The sequence below is a fragment of the Jaculus jaculus genome, chromosome 11 (genome assembly GCF_020740685.1).
Source record: "Jaculus jaculus isolate mJacJac1 chromosome 11, mJacJac1.mat.Y.cur, whole genome shotgun sequence".
Taxonomy (NCBI): Eukaryota; Metazoa; Chordata; class Mammalia; order Rodentia; family Dipodidae; genus Jaculus; species Jaculus jaculus.
In genome coordinates this window covers 3,311,887-3,333,796 of record NC_059112.1, presented here as the reverse complement: position 1 = coordinate 3,333,796, position 21,910 = coordinate 3,311,887, and the positions used below count along the sequence as shown (strand labels likewise).

Here is a 21,910-nt window from a genome sequence, read left to right as displayed (position 1 = left end):
TCCACATGCACACTCATTGCTTATTTCTAGGGAAGACTTGAGACTAGATGAAACGAGAAATAAGGTAGTGTATTAACCACCATCACCTTAAAAAATAATTTAAAGGAATTCAATTTGAAACAAGTTAAGTACCACGGATAAGTCAAACCTTTCACAGAGAGTGATGCCTACTGGGAGGAGTCAGTCACAGTGTGTTTCAGCACTGGGCAAACCTGGACTCCATTTCCAGCGCTCACTAGCAGCATGAGCCTCAGTGAATCATGTCACCTTCCTGGTCTCTTTTCTTTCTTTTAGTGAAGCGGGCAAGAAATTTCCAAGTCCCCTTTCCCATCAGAAACAGTGCTATGTCAGCATCCTGTTCTCTGAGGAGTTTTCCCACCTCTGTCATTCTGAAGAAATGCACACTTTTCTATTAAAAAAAAAATCAGGTGTGAGTTCCTTGTGCAGTCAGTGCGTGGGCAGGTGCGGTGGTCTGGAATGGGAGCTAGACTTGAGAAGATAAGGATACAGCGCACTCCACCCCGGCCCCAGCTGAACCCACAGAGGAACTGGGGAAATGGGCAAGAATGCTGCTTTCTTAGTAAAGCTGATATCAGCACAAGAGTGAAGGAGAAAGATACTGAGGACGCTCAACACCTACCAAACCAGAGATCCAGACACTACCAAGTGCCCATCACTGAAGTAGACTTAAAATGCTCCCAGCATGGCTCAGGGAATTTTGCAGGGTGGGGGTTGGCAGAAAGATTGTTAGAGCCACAAGTTGGGACATTTTGCACAGAGACATTGCCCCTCCCCCATAACTGGCTGCTGCCCCCATAATGCATGACCTACAATCCCAATGGGGTTGACCTGCATCCCAATGAGGAAGGCCTCTTCAGAAAAGGGGCAGGGAGGAGGGAAAGGATAGTACCAACATGTGATGTTTACATATAAAATATGCTCATATCTAATAATAGAAATAAATAAAAAAGTAAAAAATCAACTAAACACAAGAGAGGACAGTACTGTAAGAAATGGAGACCATGAAAATCTATAATCATATTGTGAAGAACTTCAAAGGACCAAGGTCATACCCCTTCCTTATCAGTGATCACTTCAAATGTAAATGGGTTAAATTCTTTAAACAAGACAGAGATGGCAGAATCAATTTGTGATGGTTTATATGGATTGTCAAAATGACAAACAAGAAAAAATCTGGGCGTGGTGGCACAAGCCTTTAATCCCAGTATTTGGGAGGTAGAGGTAGGAGGATCACCAAGAGTTTGAGGCCACCCTGAGACTACATAGTGAATTCCAGGTCAGCCTGGATTATAGTGAGACCCTACCTTGGAAAACAACAACAACAACAATAATGATGATGAAAAGACAAATGAGGTTTCCTAGAATCACCTGTGAGAAATGATCTAGATTAATTTAATTGTCATGGGAAGATCCATCTTAGATGTGTGAGGCATCATTTCAAGGATGGCGGCCCTGGGACTAACTGAGCGCTGGCTGAGCATGGGCAGCCATCTCTCTTTCCTCTCTGTGGGCTGAACAAGACCAGCCCAGCTTCAAGCGTCCACTGCCATGCCTTCTCTGTAACCTGGAGCTGGAAACTGAGGCGAGCCCTTTCTCTCTTAAACTGATTTTCCTCGAGTATTGTGTACCAGCAATGAGAAGGAAAATAATAGAGAATTTTAAAAAATTACTCAACTATTCAGTGTGTTTATAAAAAAAAAAAACACTTTAGAGCCAAAGACATAAATTGATTCAGAGGAAAAGGCTATCACATATATTAAAATCAGATAAACTAGACTTCAAAACAAGTTATAAAAGAAAAAAGGAGGCTATATACTGATAAGAGCATATGCAGCAAACATGGATCTTTCCTATCTAATAACTGATGTCACTGAAGGAAGAAAATGCTGTTTCTACAATAACGGTGGAAGGCAGCAGTACCTCATATTCTATAATGGATAAAAAACAGACGAAAAGTGAAAAATTTAATGTGCAAGTTAACATAGAGCACAGTGACAGTTGACTCTTGAACATGGGGCCCTGAGTATTTAACGCCCCTGTCGGCTGCAGTTGTGGCTCAAGCAGTACAGCAAGGGCCTGAGAGGTGACGGCTCAACACCACTGTCATCAAAAAGTAAAGGAAAATTTTCACATACCATTTAGCTTCACCAAAATTTAACAAATTAGCGACTGACTGCAACCCTTACTAATAATGCAGTCAATTAACACGTATTTTTGTGTTACATGTGTTATATATGGTGAAAAATACAAAGGAACCTGGAGATCACTTTTTCCCTGCACTTGCATGGTTGAATCCAAGGCTTTATAAATACCAGGCAAGCCTGGATCACTGATTTTATTAGGTTTTATTTTGAGAGATCACTGTTTTTCTACTTCTGTATTAACTAGGATCAGTATTCCCATAGCCAAAGATTATTAAGTGAAACAAAGAACCTCAAACTGGTACTTGAGAATCCTGGGACTAAGTTCAGCTCATCAGAACTCCGTGACCCCAAAGAATGACTCAGCATGAAGCCTTGTGTTGTTAATTCCAGGTTGTGCTAGGCTTTGTTCCAACATCATTTTCATAGACATTTTAGATGTTACCACCATTGTAGATCTTACAGTGAGTTACGTGACATCATAATTTTCATGGGGTTTAAAATAGGAAATACGGGATGGAGCGATGGCTTAGTGAATAAGGTGCTTGCCTGTGAAGCCTAGGGACGCAGGTTTGATTCCCCAGTACCCACAATGTAGGCTAGATGTACAAGGTGGTGCATGTGTCTAGGGTTTGGTTGCAATGGGTAGAGGCCCTGGAATCCCCATTCTTTCTATCTGCCTCGTTCTCGCTTTCAAATAAATTGTGTGTTCAGCTTGTGTGGACAGACAGGTGCAGCCAAGAGAACCATCGAGCACCCTACATATTGCTGGAAGGAACCACGGGCAGGCTGCGGCTGGACAACTGGGAGAGCAGAGAAATAGAAAGAAGCAGGGCTCCCGCAGACAGCCGAGGTCACGTGCTACAGAGAATGGGAACATTTAGGGGACAGAGTCGCTCGGGAAGTCTTATCTAGAAATTGGGCGGCCTTGTAACTTACCATGGATTATTAGTCACTCACAGATGAGGATCTTGGTGAAGAGCAGGACAGGGTCAGGCGCACTCTGAGAAGCACGCTGTCGGCTCCTGGGCAGAGAAGGTCTTACTCATTTCAGCTGAGGTCCTCTCGGTGTCAAAGCTTGTCTACTTCTATGCAATCCCTCGAGCTGCTACAAAAGCTTTACCTCCTTTCACTGTCTGCATTTATCTGCATGCCAGCCTGGTAAAGCATACTTGGAGCTGCACTGAGTAACTTTCCGATTGCATTACACAGAAGTCCTTGGTCCACCTCATGCATGGCCCATTTCAAACTCACACCGCGCGCAACAACAGAGGTTAAGAATTCCTCCTGAGGAAGGGGCCTTGCTATGAATGGGCTGGCCTCAGCAGAAAGCAAATACCTGTGGCTACTCCTACACAAAACAGCTTCAGTGGACACGTGTAAAAAAGCAGAGCCCCTAAAATCCCCTGTGCCCCTTTCTAAAATTAACCTAATGAAGGGATTAATCCGCCCATCCAGAGAGGGAGTTCCTGGCAGCCCATTCTGTGTACAGGAACACGCCCACTACACTGAGATTTTTCTCATGGATATTTTTAGGCCAGAAGTCAAGATAATTTCTAAACCAACTTAGACTCGATTAGCATCGCAGAGCCTCTCCCAGGGGGCTTCAGGTCCCCCAGGCTCACCCTTCAACATGACTGTTATCTCAATATCCCTGCTTCCCCACATAAACCAAGAAGCGCAAGTGGAAAGCCACATGTCACAGGAGCAAAAATCACTCAGGCATTCTCCATTGATCCACCAAATTCATTCACATCCTTAATAATGGACCTTCATGGCTTATCCTGGCTCGGGGTTTATCCAATACAGTCACACACATTTAAGTTTCAGTCCCAGCTCCATGAGAAGCCACTGCACTGAGCCTCGATTCTGGCTCTCGTGGCTCCAGAATCCTGTTGCTATGCTTCTCCCACCGGCTGGCTTCTCCTTGGCACGCAGCTGTTGGCAGTGGGACACCTGACGAGACTTCCATGTCAGCATGTCGGCCCGGCAAGCCCTGCCTCCTGAGGCCAGACCCGCCCTTCTCCTGGACCAGACTCAAGGTCTGGGAAACTCCTCTCTGCTTAGAAAAATTGTCTCATTCATAAAATCTCTCCACAAGATGCTTTCCTTAACCATGATTTAAGACAAACATGACTCACATACATATGTTTAGTTACATAAATATTTTACATATGTAACAAATATATTTCACCATATATTTTAGACACTTAAGTTTTATGGTAAATATTACATCTTTGAGCTACATAAGGGTATATCTATGCTTATTTCTTTCACCATTTCATGATGCTTGAAATAGTATTAAACCCATAACTGGCTTCCTATAATTATTTCTTACAATATTTTTGTTTATTTACAGTGTGTTTGTATGTGAGGGAGGGAGGAAAAGAGGAAGAGGGACAGAGAGAGAAACATGTGCATGGGTGTACCAGGCCTTCTTACTACTGCAAATGAATTCTAGATACGTGTCTCTTTGTGTAACTAGTTTTATGTGGGTACTGGCGAATCGAACCCAGGTTGGCGGGCTTTGGGAGCAAGTGCCTTGAACCACTGAGCCATCTCCCAGCCCCTACAAGTATTCCGTTCTGTTGTTTCTTTTTTGTTTGTTTGTTTGTTTTTAGGGAGGGTCTCATTCTAGTCTAGGCTGACCTGGAACTCACTATAGCTCCAGACTGGTTGCAAACTCACAGCATCCTCCCAGCTTTGCCTGCCAAGCTTCATATCCATTAAGCCTTTTTCTTCAGAATGAAAAGAACTTGAGCACTCCCTTACTTCTTCAAAGTCCACTACAAGAGTAAACATATGAGCCATAAACTAATGGACTCAAATTGGAGATCTGACCTAACGTGCTGCTCTTTTAGGCACAAATTTATGAAAGCCTATAGAATATCAAGAGTCAGCCCATGACTGCAATGCTCAACTCTAAGAAGTAAAGAACAGCAACTGGTAAAACATAGGTTCTATACCTCTACTGGGCTGGGCACATCTTTCTTTTTTTAAGTTTTTAAAATATTTTTATTTGTTTATCTTGAGGGAGAAAGAGGCAGATAGAGAGAGGCAGAATGGGCACATGAGGGTCACTGCAAAGAAGTCCAGATGCAGGTACCCTCTTCTGCATCTGGCTAACAAAGGTGCTGGGGAATCAAACCAGGGTCCTTAGGCTTCCCGGGCAAACATGGTAACCACTAAGCCATCTCGACCCACTATCTTTCTTTTTGGTTTTACTTTATTACTTGTATCACCCGGGTTCTGAGACAAGCACTCAGACTTGCACAGCGAGTGCTTTGTCCAGAGCCATCTCACCAGCCCTGCGCCCCCCAGACAGGAAGCTTACAGGGCAAAGGTGGAATGTTTCAGGTATCATCAAGGGACTAATCTAAATAGAGCAATTACAATAAAGTAATAATGTCAGCAAAATTTTAAGAACTCCTAGAAATGGTGACAAAAGTGACAGCTTTGAACTTTCAGAAACAGCAACTGGACAAGCAGATAAAGTATGAGGTTGTTTCTTTGAACAGAGGGAGTCAGCTGCACATGGAAGAGGCATAAACATGGACACCATCTTCAAGTGGCATCTTAGACACACATGCATGTGCACACACACACACACACACACACACACACACACACACAGAGGCATTCACATCTGCAGAGCAACTGCCTACTATTGGACTTGATCACAAAATTAAAAAGCAACATATGGGTATCTTATTTGAAACATTTTTTTTTCAGATCCTATCAAAGCCTCACACAGAAAAAAAAAATAAATAAAAAGTATCATGTCTATAAGGTTATGCCAGTTTGGCAAATTCTGACAAAAGATCTTCACATTTCCCAATTCAGCATTCTGGGAAAAGGCTGAAAAACATTTTCAAAATACTTTCTTTAAAAATATATCCAAAGTTTCCACAGAAGATAAGAAATGTAGTCCTTTTTGAGGGATCTATGTTACCTTAGAATGTTTTCAGAAAACTTTAAGCAAAATAAGAAAAGGAAATCCCCCAATAGGACACAAAGAAAAACACAAAGATGCAAAGGAGTTGCCTTTTGTCACGTGGGATCGCGTTTTTTTCATACCTCAAATTAAGCCAAAGTGCACATTCATGACAGCAAACCCCTTCCTAGGGCTTGTTCCTGAACATGAGATGCAGCAAGGAGGGTTTCTCTTCACATCTACCTTCCAACAGCGAAGACACACTGAACACCAACACCTGAACACACACACACACACACACACACACACACACACACACACACACACACACGGAAACAAGTCTTACCAGACCATCACAGTTGTTAATGGCAACAGAGGTTCCTGGAATGTCCACGATGTCACCAACATAAGCACAAGTGGTCTGCAAGGGCTCTGCCCTCCAGCTTTCTCCTGCAGCGCTTCGATGTTGCTGGTCACCGTGGGGGTCAGGCACAGTCCCAGGTAGGAGAGATGTCCCATGCCATTCCACAACAGCCCCAGGAGCCACGAGGCGAGTGTTGGGTCTTAGTCGCAGGTGAAGGTCTCGTCCAAAGGCTGTGACGTTGAAGAACAGCTGCTCGGGGCGGGAAGACGCGTCCCTTGTGGGTCTCTTTTTGTGACTTGCAGAAAGAACATGGGAGAGGTAGTGTCCTTCCGGATTTGTGCTGACTGGTGTCACCAGCTCATACTCTCTGTATCTCTTTATTGGTAAATCTGTAGGGTTAGAAAATAGAATTGTAGAATACTATGGGACAGGAAAATACAGCAGATAGCTTAGTTGTAAGGTACTCACCTCACAAAGCTATACATTAATTCGCATAATGACCACATTCCTGAGCCAGCTCATACACACTACATTTTGAGAACTCAAATCATTTCTCAAGTGTGTTTAGGTCGCTCAATGAATTATCTTAACTTTGAAAACATATTACAACATGAGTATTAACTTCTCATGTATATGTAAGGCTCTTTATAACCATACTTGGCTTACTTAAAATTAGGGTTTGCCCTGAAATAACCCACTATCCACACAAGTCACATCTGTTACAAACGTCTAGCAAAGTTGCTTTCATATAAAAATGCTTGAAATTGTTTTCATTTTCCCTCCTGTAGATTTCCCAGAATTTGCACGACCTTCAGTAAGCCCTCATGCCCCTACCGTAGGAACATAATTCATATTCTGCAGTTTATGGATGTCTAGTTTACGTGTACTTTTTAGCACCCCAACCCCAACAACCCTAAGTTACTGGTAAGAAACTGAGACTCAAGGAAAGCCCAAGGGTAAAACGACAATGAATGTGCGTGTGAATCCAGGTTACAGCCCAAGGCCCATACTCTTGTTTTGTGATGCTACGCCATGTTCCCTAATCCTGACTTTCAAGAGCAGCAAGAAGCATGATAATGGACAAAAAACAAACAAACAAACAACAACAACAAAAAACCAGAAGAAAGGGCAATCTACAAATTGAGCATACACATAGTCATGAGGGCATAGTATTCCCATTTCGCACTGTGCTCCTTACACAGGGTACATGAATTTGAATCTGTATGTTTGGAACCCCCCGCCCCACGCATTTGGACACTTGCATGCTAATCCTGACTCTCACAGCTTGGCCAAATGTGAGGATTTGGTCTCTGCAAGGCAAACACTTGGGAAATATGTGTAACTATGAGGGAAATATGAAGGAAACAAGGAGGGAATGAGTATGAAATGAGCATGAAAAAAGCAAACATGGAAAAAAAATTGTGTGACCAAGAATTTAAAGATTTCTCACTTTAAGAGTTCTATCCCCAAAGCAGTCTTGTAGTATGTCAACGTGACCTGATAAAACTACATGATTCACAAACCATGCCCATCTACAGAGAAAAGATCACCCATCAAAGAACTCGGCGCTTAAGCTTGATGCATAAACCCATGAAGCTGGAAGACAGCACTTGGGTAAAGGGTTTGTGACACCAGTAGGAGAACCTGAGTTCAGATCCCTAGTAGCCACACAAATGCTGACAATGTGCAGCGGTGACCCTAGCGCTGCAGAGGAGGAGACAGGAGGGTCCCAGCTACTCAGCCACCTCGCTGAGCTCTAGATTCAGTGCAAGACCCTACCTTCAAAACAAGGTGGAGAGTGACTCTGGAAGACACGTGACATCACCATCTAGCCTCCTCGTGTGTATGTGCATGCGCGCGCGCACACACACACACACACACACACACACACACACACACATACACGTGGACCTTCACACAGACAGAAGCATGCATGGACACATGACATGAACCTGTGATCCACATTCTGAAAGTGTCTTTACAGAATCCGTGTTCTCAAGCACTGTGTAAGGCCTCGGAAGACAAAGGAAGGATTCTGGTAATTGAGACATTGTGTGTGTGTGCATGTCATCTCTAGGCCACCTATAGTGACCAACGCGCTTAAAGGAAAACCCACTCCTTCCAGACAGTGCAAGAGCGAATGCAGCATTAAGGCAAAGTGGCGTAGAGGCCGCCTCCTGCTCTAGACACATCAGGGCTGAAGACCAAGGGCAGGAACCCTTACAACAAAATGATGGCAAACGTTCCTACAAATTCTGGTTTAGAAAGAAGGCTGGCAACGTCCAGAGTGAGCACATGAGTCACGGGCAGAGTGAAGGGAGCACACAGGGGTCTGCGGGGCAGTGTGATGGGGGCAGGGCAGGTGGAAGTGTTCTCCCCAAGGCATGGATCAAGCCCTTCGATGTGAACAGAGGCAGCCTACCCCAAGTAAATTCTCGAAGCCAAGGAACCCCCAACTCCCCTTGGTTCCTTTAATATCCCATGAACTAAGATTGTCTCTCTGCCTGTCAGGCTGTCTTGCCAGATAAATTTGTTTATTTTGAGTGAAGTTGGTTTTCAAGTCACTAGAGAGCCTTTGCCTTGCCACCCGCTGACTGGTCTGTTGACTTCCACAGCCCACCACCTCGAAGGAAACCAGCGAGCTCAAACGTCACTCTTCCGCCAACCACCCGTTTACTGTGTCAAGGGAAAGAGCAAGGCTTAGCTTACATGTATGGATTTCTCATCTCCTCTGAGGGGAATTCACAGAAGAAAGTCTAGACAGCGTGAGGATGGCTGGATTAAGAGATGGGAGGCTGAGACTCTTCCGAAGAATGCAGGGCAACCTCTCCACACACGTGACAGTACCCGGTGCCTCATGGATTCAGCACGCCATGTCCTAGACTCTCCAAGACAGCTCCTTTACCCCTCTCAGACAGTATGCTCTCAATTTTTATTCAAAATGAGCTTCCTTATAAAGCTTCCTCTTTCCTAATGCTAAATAACAAATCATTCTTAAAATAAACACATAAGAATCATTGCTGAGATTAACCCTGAACCAGTCATTTTCCTGTTGGGAATGGAAGGAATTAGGGAAAAGATATACTGGGCAACCCCTCAGACTCTGGAAGTGACAGAGGAATTCCCCAGTCACCTGCCAGTTACTGGCGAAGTCCTCTGCTCCGTGATTTGTGCTTGAGAATATATCATCTCTAAGAATAAGCACAGACAATTGGTGCTACTGCCTCATTCTATAAGTGGGAAAGCAGAGTTAGAAGTCTTAACAGAGAAGTGTGGAGCCAAAGGAAAGTTCCAGTTCTCATCCACTGCCGAACAGATGGACCCTGTGGCTGCCAATCTCTAACCCAAGCTCTGACCCGTGAAGGAAATGGACCACAAGTTTGAAGACATTCCACCTATCCACAGCCAGTTAACCAATTTCTCTTCAGTGCAGCTTCAATAATGCCTCTAAAAGGTGTTTGAATTCTAATTTTAAGGGGAAAACTGGAAATGTGGGTAGAATCTAAAGGTTATCAAAAGCATAGTAATCACACACTATAATCCCCCCCCCCCAAAAAAAAAAAAAAACTAAGTTAGCTTGGCGTGGTGGCGCACACCTTTAATCCCAGCACTCGGGAGGCAGAGGTAGGAGGATCACCATGAGTTCAAGGCCACACTAAGACTACATAGTGAATTTCAGGTCAGCCTGGGCTAGAGTGAGACCCTATCTTAAAAAAAAAAAAAAAGAAAGAAAGAAAGAAGAAAAATAACTAAGTTATATCCAATGTAAATTGACAAAATTTTTCTTTTTTTTTTTTTCTGAAGTAGGGTCTCACTCAAGCCCAGGCTGACCTGGAATTCACTATGTAGTCTTAGGGTGTCCTTGAACTCATGGCAATCCTCCTACTTCTGCCTCCTGAGTGCTGGGATTAAAAGTGTGCACCACCATGCCCAACAAAATTGACAAAATTTTTAAAGTATGTATTTCAGAGTGTGTGGTTAGGAATGAGCTTAGGTATGTAAGAAGTTAATGAGCTGGCTCAACCTATGGCTTGAATCAAATTCTTTTTTTTTTGGTTTTTTGAGGTAGGGTCTCACTCTAGCCCAGACTGACCTGGAATTCACTATGGAGTCTCAGGGTGGCCTTGAACTCATGGCAATCCTCCTACCTCTGCCTCCTGAGTGCTGGGATTAAAGGCGTGCACCACCACGCCCGGCCTGGATCAAGTTCTTGATTCTCAAGGTCAGTAGTAGTTCTAATACCACAAGTCTACTGAGAGGTTCATGTGAGATCACCCAGAGATTCAGTAGAGATTAGCCATGACCAATGTGAATGTAAGTTCCTTACTGACTAAAAGAAGGCCAGGTTCAACTTTCAAGTTAGATACCAAGGTCAGCTGTGATGGCTGTGAAGAGCACTCACTCTGAAAAGGTTTGTGTGGGATCCAACCTTCAGGGACTCAGAGAGCGGAGGCCACCATGAAGCCCTACCGCTGGTCACTCATGACACAAGCATCCCCAGCAGCAGGAACGGTTTGAACAAGCCACTGGCGTTGGTGCCTCTGTAGCACACCTCTCTCCTGGCACCATCTCTGAGCTCTCTGCCAAAGCCTTCACATGTGTAAGACATTCTAGCCAGTCCTATCTTTTCAACAATAGTTTCAGTGAGTGTTCTGTCTCCTCTTAACTTACTTCCCCTTTTTTGTTTTCTCTATATTTTTTGTCACCATTTGACACCCTAGAAATTTAAGCTATGTGTTTGTATATATGATTTCTTTTTGTATTCTAGTATAATAAATTTTATGAGGGCAAGTAATAAACTTGGTCTCATCACTACAGTCCCTCACTTCCTATAACAGAACCTCAACTGAGTCAAACATTCTATGAAGAAATGAATGAGAGCAGCTTAAGCATACAGAATACCTAAAATTAGCATGCACTCTCTTTCCCCTAAATAGTCCTCTTAGCATCAAGTCATTAATGATGGCAAACTGTATGAGTGAACACGTACCTAGAGCCAGAAACATGCTTGTAAATTTGTGCATTACTTCCCAGTTCCTGGTGAGCTACAAATCAAAAATTTCATAGTATTCTTGTCTTATAACTTAAACTCCAAAAAGTTCACAATAGATGTGATTATCAAAACAGGCCAGTAGGAAGGCAGACATGGAACCCCTTATTCTCAGTGGGAAATTATCCCCCACTCTGCAGTCATTTTGGGTAGTAATAGAATCAGAATGACACCAGCCAAAGACTTAGAAAACCTTGAAAAATTATCTAAGCCTTGCTTCTTCCAACAAGTGAGGCATCTTAAAGAGATGCAATGACTTTGTCCTAAGTCAGAGATGGAGAGCCATTAGCCCCTGCTCGCTGTGAGAGAGGCTTTTCCCCGAGGGGCCAGACCTCTGCCCACCACTACCTCACCTTGCACTGGTGAAGAAGAGTGATGTATGAAGATGGCTGCAGAGCGGGAAAGTATTAAGAGGTTTGCAAAGAGAGTGCCTCCCTCCTCATTCTTTCTGGGCATGGGCCTGGCCATGACAGGATTTCCTCTTCTGCTTGCAGGAGCGTCCCTGGCTCAGCGGGGCCTGACGCCATGATGGGAACCCAAGAGAGAAACGCGTCTGTCAAAGCGAAAGCCTTGGGCTCTCAGGCTTTTCTTTTGCCCACATCTGTAGTTTTTCTATTGCTCGATAGTTCAGAATCCAGGCAAGCAAGGAGATAGTCTTTTTATGTATATTAACATATTTTAACCCTATGACTATTAATTTGGCATATTTCTTTTCTCAGTTTTTTAAACTGCTTCACTCTATAAATGCTTTGATCATAACCTCCTTCCATTTCTTCCTTTTGTCCCCCTCCACCATTTCCCTTCCACTGCATCCCTTCTTTCCAACTAGTCCCTTTTCTACTTGTTTTGATAAATTGTTTTAATTGTAAATGAGTTTTATTATGAAATGTTCACATGTATATAATGTACTCTCTTCATATTAGCCCATCACCCCTCTTGCCCTCAATTTTCTCTATCTCTTATCAAATGGTCCCTCTTCTACTTTCACATTAAATTTCTCATTCTTACATGTAACATGATGCCTTCTTTCTCCTTATGCAATATAAAATAACCATACCTATGTGTATGTATGTGGTTGATATGTATGTAAATCCATACATTCACACAATTATTATGCATAAGCTACAACAAAGACAATGTTCTCTGTTTCCACATACATGTTGAGAATTTCTAACCCAAAAATCTTAGACCCAAAATGCTTCAAAACCTAAATAACCTAAATATTTTTGAGTTATTACAAAATACCACTAGAAAATTCTATACCTAACCTCATGTGATAAGTTGCATTCAAAATGTTGGTGCATAAAACTGCCTTTAGGCTATGAGATGGGTGAGGTATACAGTGTATTTGAAATATAATTTAATTCCATTTTAGTTTTGGATTTCATCCATAAGATATCTCAATTTATGTATGTATGTGTGTGTATATATATGTGTGTGTGTGTGTGTGTGTGTGTGTGTGTGTGTGTGTGTATATATATATATAATATATATATTATATATATTATATATATATAATATATAATATATATAATATATATATTATATATATATAATATAATATATATATATATATTATATATATATATATAAAATCTTCCAAAATCTGAAAAAAAATATATCAGGAATGTGAAACAATTATAGTTCCAAGCATTTCAAATAAGGAATGTTCAACCTATATTTAAAGTTCTTTGACTTTCTGTGTGAATGTCAACCACTGTAGGCTTTTGTAATGGCTTCCAACATTCAACCTGGGCTACTGGACACACACTAATGTTTGAACATGATACTGTAAGTACAATAAGCTCTCTGTGATGGTTTGAATATAAACTGATACCCCCTGGGCTCGTGGATTGGACACTGAATCTCCAGGTGGCGGCACTGCTCAGGAAGGTTATAAAGCCTTTAGGGCTGTGGAGCCTGGCTGTCACTGTGTCACTGAGGGCAGGACTTGTGTTATGGTTTGGCCCTCCTTGCTGGGCTCCACCGACTTGTTCCCTGCTGACGTGACAAGGTGACCTCAGGTTCCCATTTCTGCTGCGCTGACCTTGCCACGAAGAACTCTGCCCTCTGGAAGTGAAAACCAAGTTAAATCCTTTTCCTGCCCTACTTTCTTGTTTTGTCCCAGCAACAGGGAAGTTACTGACAAACTGTCAGTACAAAGGATAGTTAAAGAAGGGGGAAAAAATGGGGGCATTCTTTCAAACTGTACCCTAAATGGCTCAGGACCCTATTAAGAACAACATATCAGCCAAGTGTGATGGTGCACTCCTTTAATCCCAGCTCTCGGGAGGCAGAGGTAGGAGGAATGCCATGAGTTTGAGGCCACCCTGAGACTACATAGTGAGTTCCAGGTCAGCCTGGGCCAGAGTGACACCCTACATCAAAAAGCCAAAAAAAAAAAAAAAAAAAGAACATCTGTCTATTCTTCATTTACTTATCTAAACCAAGCAGAATATTTAACTTCACCTCCTAATCCTAATGTCACTATTTCTGCTCACAATGTGCTGACATGCAAATTTGTCATGTCAAATTTTCTTCTGTTATGATATATCATACAAACCCTACGAGTTTTCCTTAGGAGTTTCTCTCTTCTTCCAATCACTTCTAAATCCCCATCTCCTCACAGAAAAGCTCCAAGTACCAAGTCCAAATTCCCCACAGTGAAGTTTTCATTACTAAATATTATATAAATCGTAACAAAATACTGTCTAAATAACTTCCAGGAAGAACATTTTTAAACCTCAGATCTGAAATACCCAGGCTTTTCCACGTGTTCCTTTAATAATGTACTTAGACTTTCTATGATCACAATTATCTATAAAAATGGAGATAGTAGCATTTTCTTCACAGAGATGTTACATAAATGAAAAGACAATAAATTCAAAGTGCTTAGAACAGTAGCTGGTACTCAGTAAATGCTTGACAAGTGTTAGTGGGAGCGTCCTCCCAGCATGGGCCTGAGCTCAACCCACAGCCACAGAGAGAGAGAGAGAGAGAGAGAGAGAGAGAGAGAGAGAGGGCAATTAATATAACCATGCTATGCTCTCTGAATAGCACATATCATCACAATGAAAGGTTTATAAAATCTGTATCTTTATTCATGCTAGACTGAAGAGTGCTTGAACAACCATCTACTAACCACATCTTCTCACTTCACAAATAGGAAACAGAAGCTCATGGATGCAGTAACTTGGGTTGTGCATGTAGGGCCCTCTCCACTGTGTTCCTGACGTTCACCCCATTAGCCTATGGAAGCATTCTGTCTGAGCTATTCACCCAGAGCGGTAGTTTCAGTGGATGTCCCCCAATAGAGACAAGAATTTTATTCAAGCTTGTAACTTAGATCTCCAGGCACCTGGCTGGAGGTGATGTCACTGTGGGCGGATCCAAGGGTCCAACCCCAGGGGGAGCAGGTCTGTTTCCAGACAAAAGACATGCAGAGTCCTGGAGCTCTGCCATTGTGGAGTTCCTGGAATGTGCCTGTTTGTGGTGGTGGTGGTGACTGCTCTCTCTGTGTGTGGACCTGTGAGAGGGGGCCAACTTCTGCCATTATGGAACCTCCCCTGGACCTGCAAGCTTCAATAATCCCCTCCTATAAACTGTGCCTCGTCTGGCAGTTCATCCCAGCAACCTGGGGCTGCCTGGGACACCTGGCCTGGCTTCCACAGTCCCGCTTTGCCGCCCCACCAGCATGCAGGAAAACGTAGGTGTGATGGTCTGTATTGATTGTCAACTTGGCAGGACCTAGACACCAGCCGCTGGGCACGCCTATAGAGCATTATCTGGACTGAGTGAGCCGCTGCTCATACCTGTGAGGAACTATCTTGATTAGGTTAACTGAGTCGGGAGACCCTCCTCAACTGTGGGCAGCATCCTGCCACAGGCTGGGGTTCTAGACATGTATAAAGAGGAGAAGCTAGCTGAGCATGAACAAAAGAATTCCTCTCTCTCTCTCTCCCTCCCTCCCTCTCTCCTCTCTCTCTCTCCTTCCTCACTGTGCACTGAGTGTGGCCAGCTGCCTCAAACTCCTGCCTGCATAGTTCCCTGCCCCATAGACCAGAACCTTGAACCATCAGCTGAAATAAACTCTCCCTTCGTTTTAGTTGCTTCCTGAAGGTATTTGGTCAGAGCAACATGAAAAGTTACCAAAACAGTAGGCAAAGCCAGTGGGGGCCTCCAAGGCTGATAGAAAACCACGTCGTTTCCAAGAAACTTTCCAGGCAATCTCCAAACAGGGTACAGGTCTCGTGGTCTGAGCTTCCACAGTTCCCTGATTGAAAGAACCACACAGTGGAAAGGGAGCTCCCAGAGGCAATTTCTTTTGTCAGGTACACACTCTCAGAATGCGGTAACCAGGCCTCAAGAGTGTAAGCAATCCAACGTCTTCAAGATCAGCTGAAGCACCCATTCCAACAACAACACTCCCGATCCTGAGCCCAGGGTAAGGGAGCAACTCTCAGCAGAAATGACAGGAACCAGCTGCTCCAGGAAAGATGCGAGCAGGGAGAAGAGTGGACCTGAAGGGGACAAGAGACGCCGAAGGCCGAGCGGGGCTGTAAACACTTGTGAGGAAGGGAACACATCTCAAAACAGCAATTAAACAGTAATTGGTGCACATGCTAAAATCATAAACAAAGCCAGATCCCCTTTACACCCCTCACTTCGTCCCTTCTAGGCAGAGGCATGCTTGGTGTGCCTTTTCTCTGAGTTGCAAATGTCTTTTCATAGGTCAAGATGTTTCCACAATGCTGTCTGAAGAAAGAAAACATAGTAGGAGGAGTATTCAGTATGAAGAAAGAACAGATAGTTGTGAACTTAGAAATTCTTCTCATTTTTAAATCGGGATTTCTAGTAAATACTTGTTGCAGTTGCACAATGTTTACGTTCAAGAAGTTCATTTGGGGGAGAATGGCACATTCTTTAGTATTCTGGAACATTAAGTCAGGTAAGAGAAGATTTTTCAGGAAAAGAAAATATGTGCTCTGAAAAAAAAAGAGCATTTTATTGGCTGTCGTCAAATGGCCAAATAATCAATGACATGATTGTTATCTTGTGAGTGGTAAATGGAGGACATTTTTCTCTTAAAGTGCCAAAATTTCAACATTCCTTCCTTAATTTGTTTTTTAACATTTTTTTATTTGAGAGAGAGAAAGAAAGGAAAGAAGGAAGGAACGAAGGAAGGGGAAGAGAAAGAGAGAGAATGGGTGTTGGGTGTGCCAGGGCCTGTCGTCACTGCAAATGAACTCCAGATGCACATGGACCACCATGTGTATTTGGCTTACATGGGTACTGAGGAATTGAACCTGAGTCCTTAGGCTTCACATGCAAGTGCCTTAACTATCAAACCGTCTCTCCAGCCCTTAATATTTTTAAACCCTTAGTTTTTGATGAAGCATTTCTATCAGCTCGATTGGTCATCACTAGAAGTTTTAGACTCAAAAGCTCAGTTCATAGACAGTATACAATCAATGTTCCTCACAGTTATATTTTTTCTTTTTTTTTTTTTATTTTGAGAGATGGTGCTTTTAAAGATTACTACTGAGTCTAGAATTTAAAACCATGGAAATTAGGATTTAGCCCCAGAAAAAACAAGGTCAAGAATAAGGACAGCATACTGAAAGGCTTTCACTGACAACCTTTCCTCACGGGGTGGTAATCTTTTCCAAATTTGAACTAATACATCATCTGACAAAAGTGTGAGGAGCAGGGAAAGTCTGTCGTTCCCCTTGAGGAGCTGTCTGCTGCTGCTGCGACTAGTTACCACCAATTTAGTGACTAAGCACAGGGAGAAAACTGAAGTAGGTTATCCTGGGCTAAAACCAAGGAGCCAGCCGGGCTTCCTTCCTTCCAGAAGGGCCTGGGAGAGCATCTGTTCCCTGGCCTTTGTCAGCCTGAAGCGGTCACCTGGCTCGGAGTCCCCTCTGACCACATTCAGAGGCAGCAAGAGCAGACCCAGTCCTCCATCACTGCCATCTCTCCAGTGCTGTCTCTTTCACCTCCTCTCTCACTCACGAAGGCTGCCCCCCAGATAATCCAGGATAATCTATTGTAAGGTAAATTGATTAGCAACCTAATTCTACCTAATAACATAATCGCCCACCCTGCTTTTGCCATATGAACAGATTCCAAGGCTTTGGACCCAGGGATGTACTTGGGGGAGGGGCATTAGGCCACCTCCGCAGCCCCACTTCCCAGGCAGTGCGCTGGGCAGCACTCACAGTGGCATGTCAGCAGCCCCCATCCTGCCTTCTCCTGCAACTGCCCTTCTAGTTTCTTCTAGGTTAGCGCTCCTGTCCTTTACTCCTTCACTATTCATGCACAGTAAAGTGTCCCAGTGTGAGCAACAAGCAGCGCGGTGTCCTGTGAACACAGTGAATTGATCAAGGTAAGTGCATAACTCAAGCAGCTAATAAAAGTCCAATCAGGAAATTTACTGGCAGTGCCAAAACAAAAAATGAACAAATAACAACAACCAAAATAACCAGTGTTTCCTCTAGTGAAGCAGAGGTAGGATGATAGCCTCGGAAAGAAAGCCAACGTAGACGGAGAAGGGAGCGCAGCGATAAAGGAGAGGAGGAGCGGTTGGTGAAGGTCGGGAACAGGACTGGAGAGAGACGGTCCTGACGCTGTTGGAACTCAACCTGCGCCAATACATGAAAGGGATTATGTCATCAAGTTTGGGTTTTGTGACCTGTAAGAACTAGGTCCCTATATTGCATATCTGAAATGGCTGGATACAACAGGAATTTTCAGTGAAATGGAAAGAAGGGAATTACAAATGAGTAAGTTGGGAAAAATGAAAGACTTGTGCTAGGAACAGGATCATCCCTAGCTAACAATTAAAAATCAAGTATATGATCTGATCCCTGAATGTTGCTGAGCACTATTAACCCAACACTTAAGACATTCAAATTTTTCAGTTTCAGATGAGGGACACCCAATGGCTTAAGTCTATGTAAGTAGTCCAAAACCCCAAAATTCAAGTCTGAAACACTTCTGAAACAAGCATTTCAGATAAAAATGAAATACTCAGTTTATACACCCACATAATTGGTGTGCGATCCAGATGGAAGAACTATTTTTGTACCATTCTTTACTCAACCACTGATAACACCATAAAGACAGCACATAAAAACAGACCTGTCCAGTTGATAAGACCACGGTGGGCAAGCAGATCTAGCTAAAATGTAGTAAACAGAATAAAATATCTCTGCTATATTAATGTCAGGGAATTAGCTTGGTATAAATTCAAGCCCAGTCGTGCATGCTGCCTGTGCCCAGAAACTGACAATGTGAGGACCCCGGACCCCAAGAGCTCCTCCACGGGATGCAGAGGCTCGCTCTGGGTGAGGGACTAGACAGCACATGCAAAAAAGGAGCTAAGATGGGATGCCAGCCCACGTTACTGAGTATTTTAATACTTGTTTTATTTTTAGAAGTGGATGTATAGAAAACATATTTACTAAACATGAAGAAATAGTGTGAGAAATGTGCGTGAATATCTCACTACAGGGTTTGAGAACTCACAAATTTAATTCTATTTGACTTTCCACAAGCTTCCCCCAAAGTATTTTTTGTTTGATCAGTTACATCAATCACAAATTGATCGTTTCACCCTGCTCCAAATCTGTCCTAAAATCCACAAGGTTCCATCTTGCAGACTCTGTGGCAGTCATTGTTAGAAACAAGTCATGTTGTTCCATAAAATCTTACCTTGGGACTTATAGTCAACCAATGAAGTCATGCACAGTTACTTGGAAAATTAAGATGGATTGGTCAGTTACACTTGGAACCAGAGATTCTTCTGCTAGGAAACTCCCAATGCTTTGCTGCCTATTTGATAGATTATATCACTCTCAAATTCTATTCTATGAAATACACCCATCTTCCCACAGTACCAACAAAATTACAAAACCATTTATAAACTAATTATTCATATGGCTACTTGAAAATAAGAAAATGATAAACCCATTGAATATTTCTTAGACCCTAAAAGTATTTTTAAAATATATGCACTTAAAAATACACACACACACACACACACACACACACACACATTATACACACAAATAGTTGGTGTGTGATCCAGATGAAATAACTGATTTGTACCATGCTTTACTTGACCACTCCCTCTGTCGTACTTCAATGAGTTGAGCAACAGTGCATGCTGATACCAGCATTAAGACAGCACTTGAGCTAAAAGACTTTAAGTACTATGTTGAAAGACAGTGGTGAGAGTGGGCACTCCTGCCTAGTTCCAGCCCTTAATGGAAATGCTTCGAGTTTTTCCCTATTTAGTATGATATGGGCTTTAGGTGTGTTGCATATTGTCTTTATTATGCTGCGATACAGTCTCTTCATCCCTGTCTTCTCCAGTGTTTTAATCATAAGGAGATGTTGAATTTTGTCAACAACCTCTTCTGCATCTATTGACATGACCATGTGGTTCCTGACTTTGAGTCTGTTTATGTGATCTACTGCACTTATCAGTTCCCATTGGTTGAGTCAACCCTGCATCCCTGGGATGGAATCTACTTGATCAAAACAGATGATACCTGCATAGACTTGACCAGGTGAGAATCTCTAATTCCAAAATTTAAAACATGAAAGACTGCAATTGAAGAAGACTGAGTAAGAACATGTTGCACTGGGCTCAGGTAATGCCTCATAAGCATCCGGACCTGAGCTTGGCCCTGGGCTGGAGGAGCACAAAAGCTGGGCATGGTGGTGCATGCCTGCAATCCCAGCACCTGGCAGAGAGAAGAGGACCTTTGGGTTTCACTGGACAGCCAGTGTAGCCTAACTGGTAAGATCTGGACCAATGACAGACCCTATCTCTGGAAATAAAAAGGGGGCTAAAGGGATGGCTTAGCACTTAAGGCATTTACCTGCAAAGCCAAAGAACCCAGGTTCGATTCCCCAGGACCCATGTTAGCCAGATGCACAAGGTGTGCACATGTCTGAAGTTTGTTTGCAGTGGCTAGAGGCCCTGGCACGCCCATTCTCTCTCTCTGTCTCCCTCTTTCTCTGTCAAATAAATAAAATAAAATAAAATAAATCTTTAAAACAAAATAAAAGAAAAAAGTGGACGGTGTTCCTGAGAATGACACCGGAGATGTCTTCTAGCACACATATGCCTGCACACTCATGTGTGCACACTCATATGCCGGCACACTCATGTGTGCACACTCATATGCTGGCACACTCATATGCCAGCACACACATGTGCCTGCACACTCATGAACAACCAAGTACATAATTTAGAAAAAAGATGTGCCAAACTGTCAGAGAATTTGGCGATATGGAGTGAGTGCTCAAAATCTAGAGACTACGGGAGCCCTGAAGACCAGCTCCGCCTTCTCACAGCTCTTGGAACCAGTGCAGGCAGCCCGGATGCATGTCTGAGGCAGAGTCTCGCTACGCAGCCCTGCTGGTCTGGGCCCCCTGCTCCCCCTGACTAACCCACTAGCAACGCCAGCATGTGCCAACTCACCCCGTCATACTGCACACATCTGTACTTCAATACTCTGATTCATAGAAAGAATAACCCTTGGGCTGGAGAGATGGCTCAGCATTTAAAGGTTCTGGCAAAGCTTCGGTTCCCCAGTACTTAGACACAGCCAGATGAATGAAGTGGCACATGCATCTGGAATTCTGGCCCTGGCATGCTCATACCCTCTCTCTCTCTCTTGCTCTCACTCTCACTCTCTCTCTCTCGAATGAGTAAGTAAAACTATTTACAAAGAATAATCCAGTAATTTATGGCAAAAGAGGAAGCATTTTAGGAATAAAGGCTGGGATTTAGTATAGGAATTCTAAAGAGTGCTCCCAAGACACTGAGCGGCACCCTTTCTCAGAAAGAACTAAGTTTCCATCCAAATCATCATTGTCACTGTCTCCAGTCCAAGCATCACAACCACACTCTTTATTTTTAAATCATCATTATTTTATTGGGCAATTTGGAGTTGCCACAGTGGATTTCCCAGGTAGTCCACGTGGGCTCTCACGAGCAAACAATACTCAGAGGCCACCGTCATCCTGGAAGCAGAGGGGGCTGGAGGGTTGCTCAACATTTCTGCATAGAGCTATGATTTGAGACCGTGACAAGAGGGCAAAGTATGAGTAGCAATATTTTTAGCATCACCATAAGAACCTATAACAATATCTTCGTCTATAGGCGGGGGGAATGGCTCAGCAGCTAAAGGTGCTTGCTTGCACAGCCTACCAGTCTGGGTTTGATTCCCTAGGACCCACATAAAGCCATCTGCACAAAGCATCTGGAGTTTGTTTGTAGTGGCCCTGGTGCACACATTCTCCCTCTCTCTCTCTCTCTCTCTCTCTCTCTCTCTCTCTCCTCTCTTGCAAATAAATAAATAATAAAAATATTTAAAGAATAT

At 43.2% G+C, this 21,910-nt stretch overlaps 1 protein-coding gene across 4 annotated transcripts in view; it reads right to left on the bottom strand.

Moving 5' to 3' along the window:
* The window catches only part of Adamts3 (ADAM metallopeptidase with thrombospondin type 1 motif 3), a 183,715-nt gene that overhangs the window by 155,945 nt on the left and 5,860 nt on the right, over positions 1-21,910 (bottom strand). For all 4 annotated transcript variants that reach the window (XM_045161178.1, XM_045161179.1, XM_045161180.1 and 1 more), the window contains exon 3: positions 6,443-6,849. In XM_045161178.1, coding sequence (XP_045017113.1) covers positions 6,443-6,849 — 407 coding nt within the window. The remainder of the gene's footprint in view (positions 1-6,442; positions 6,850-21,910) is intronic.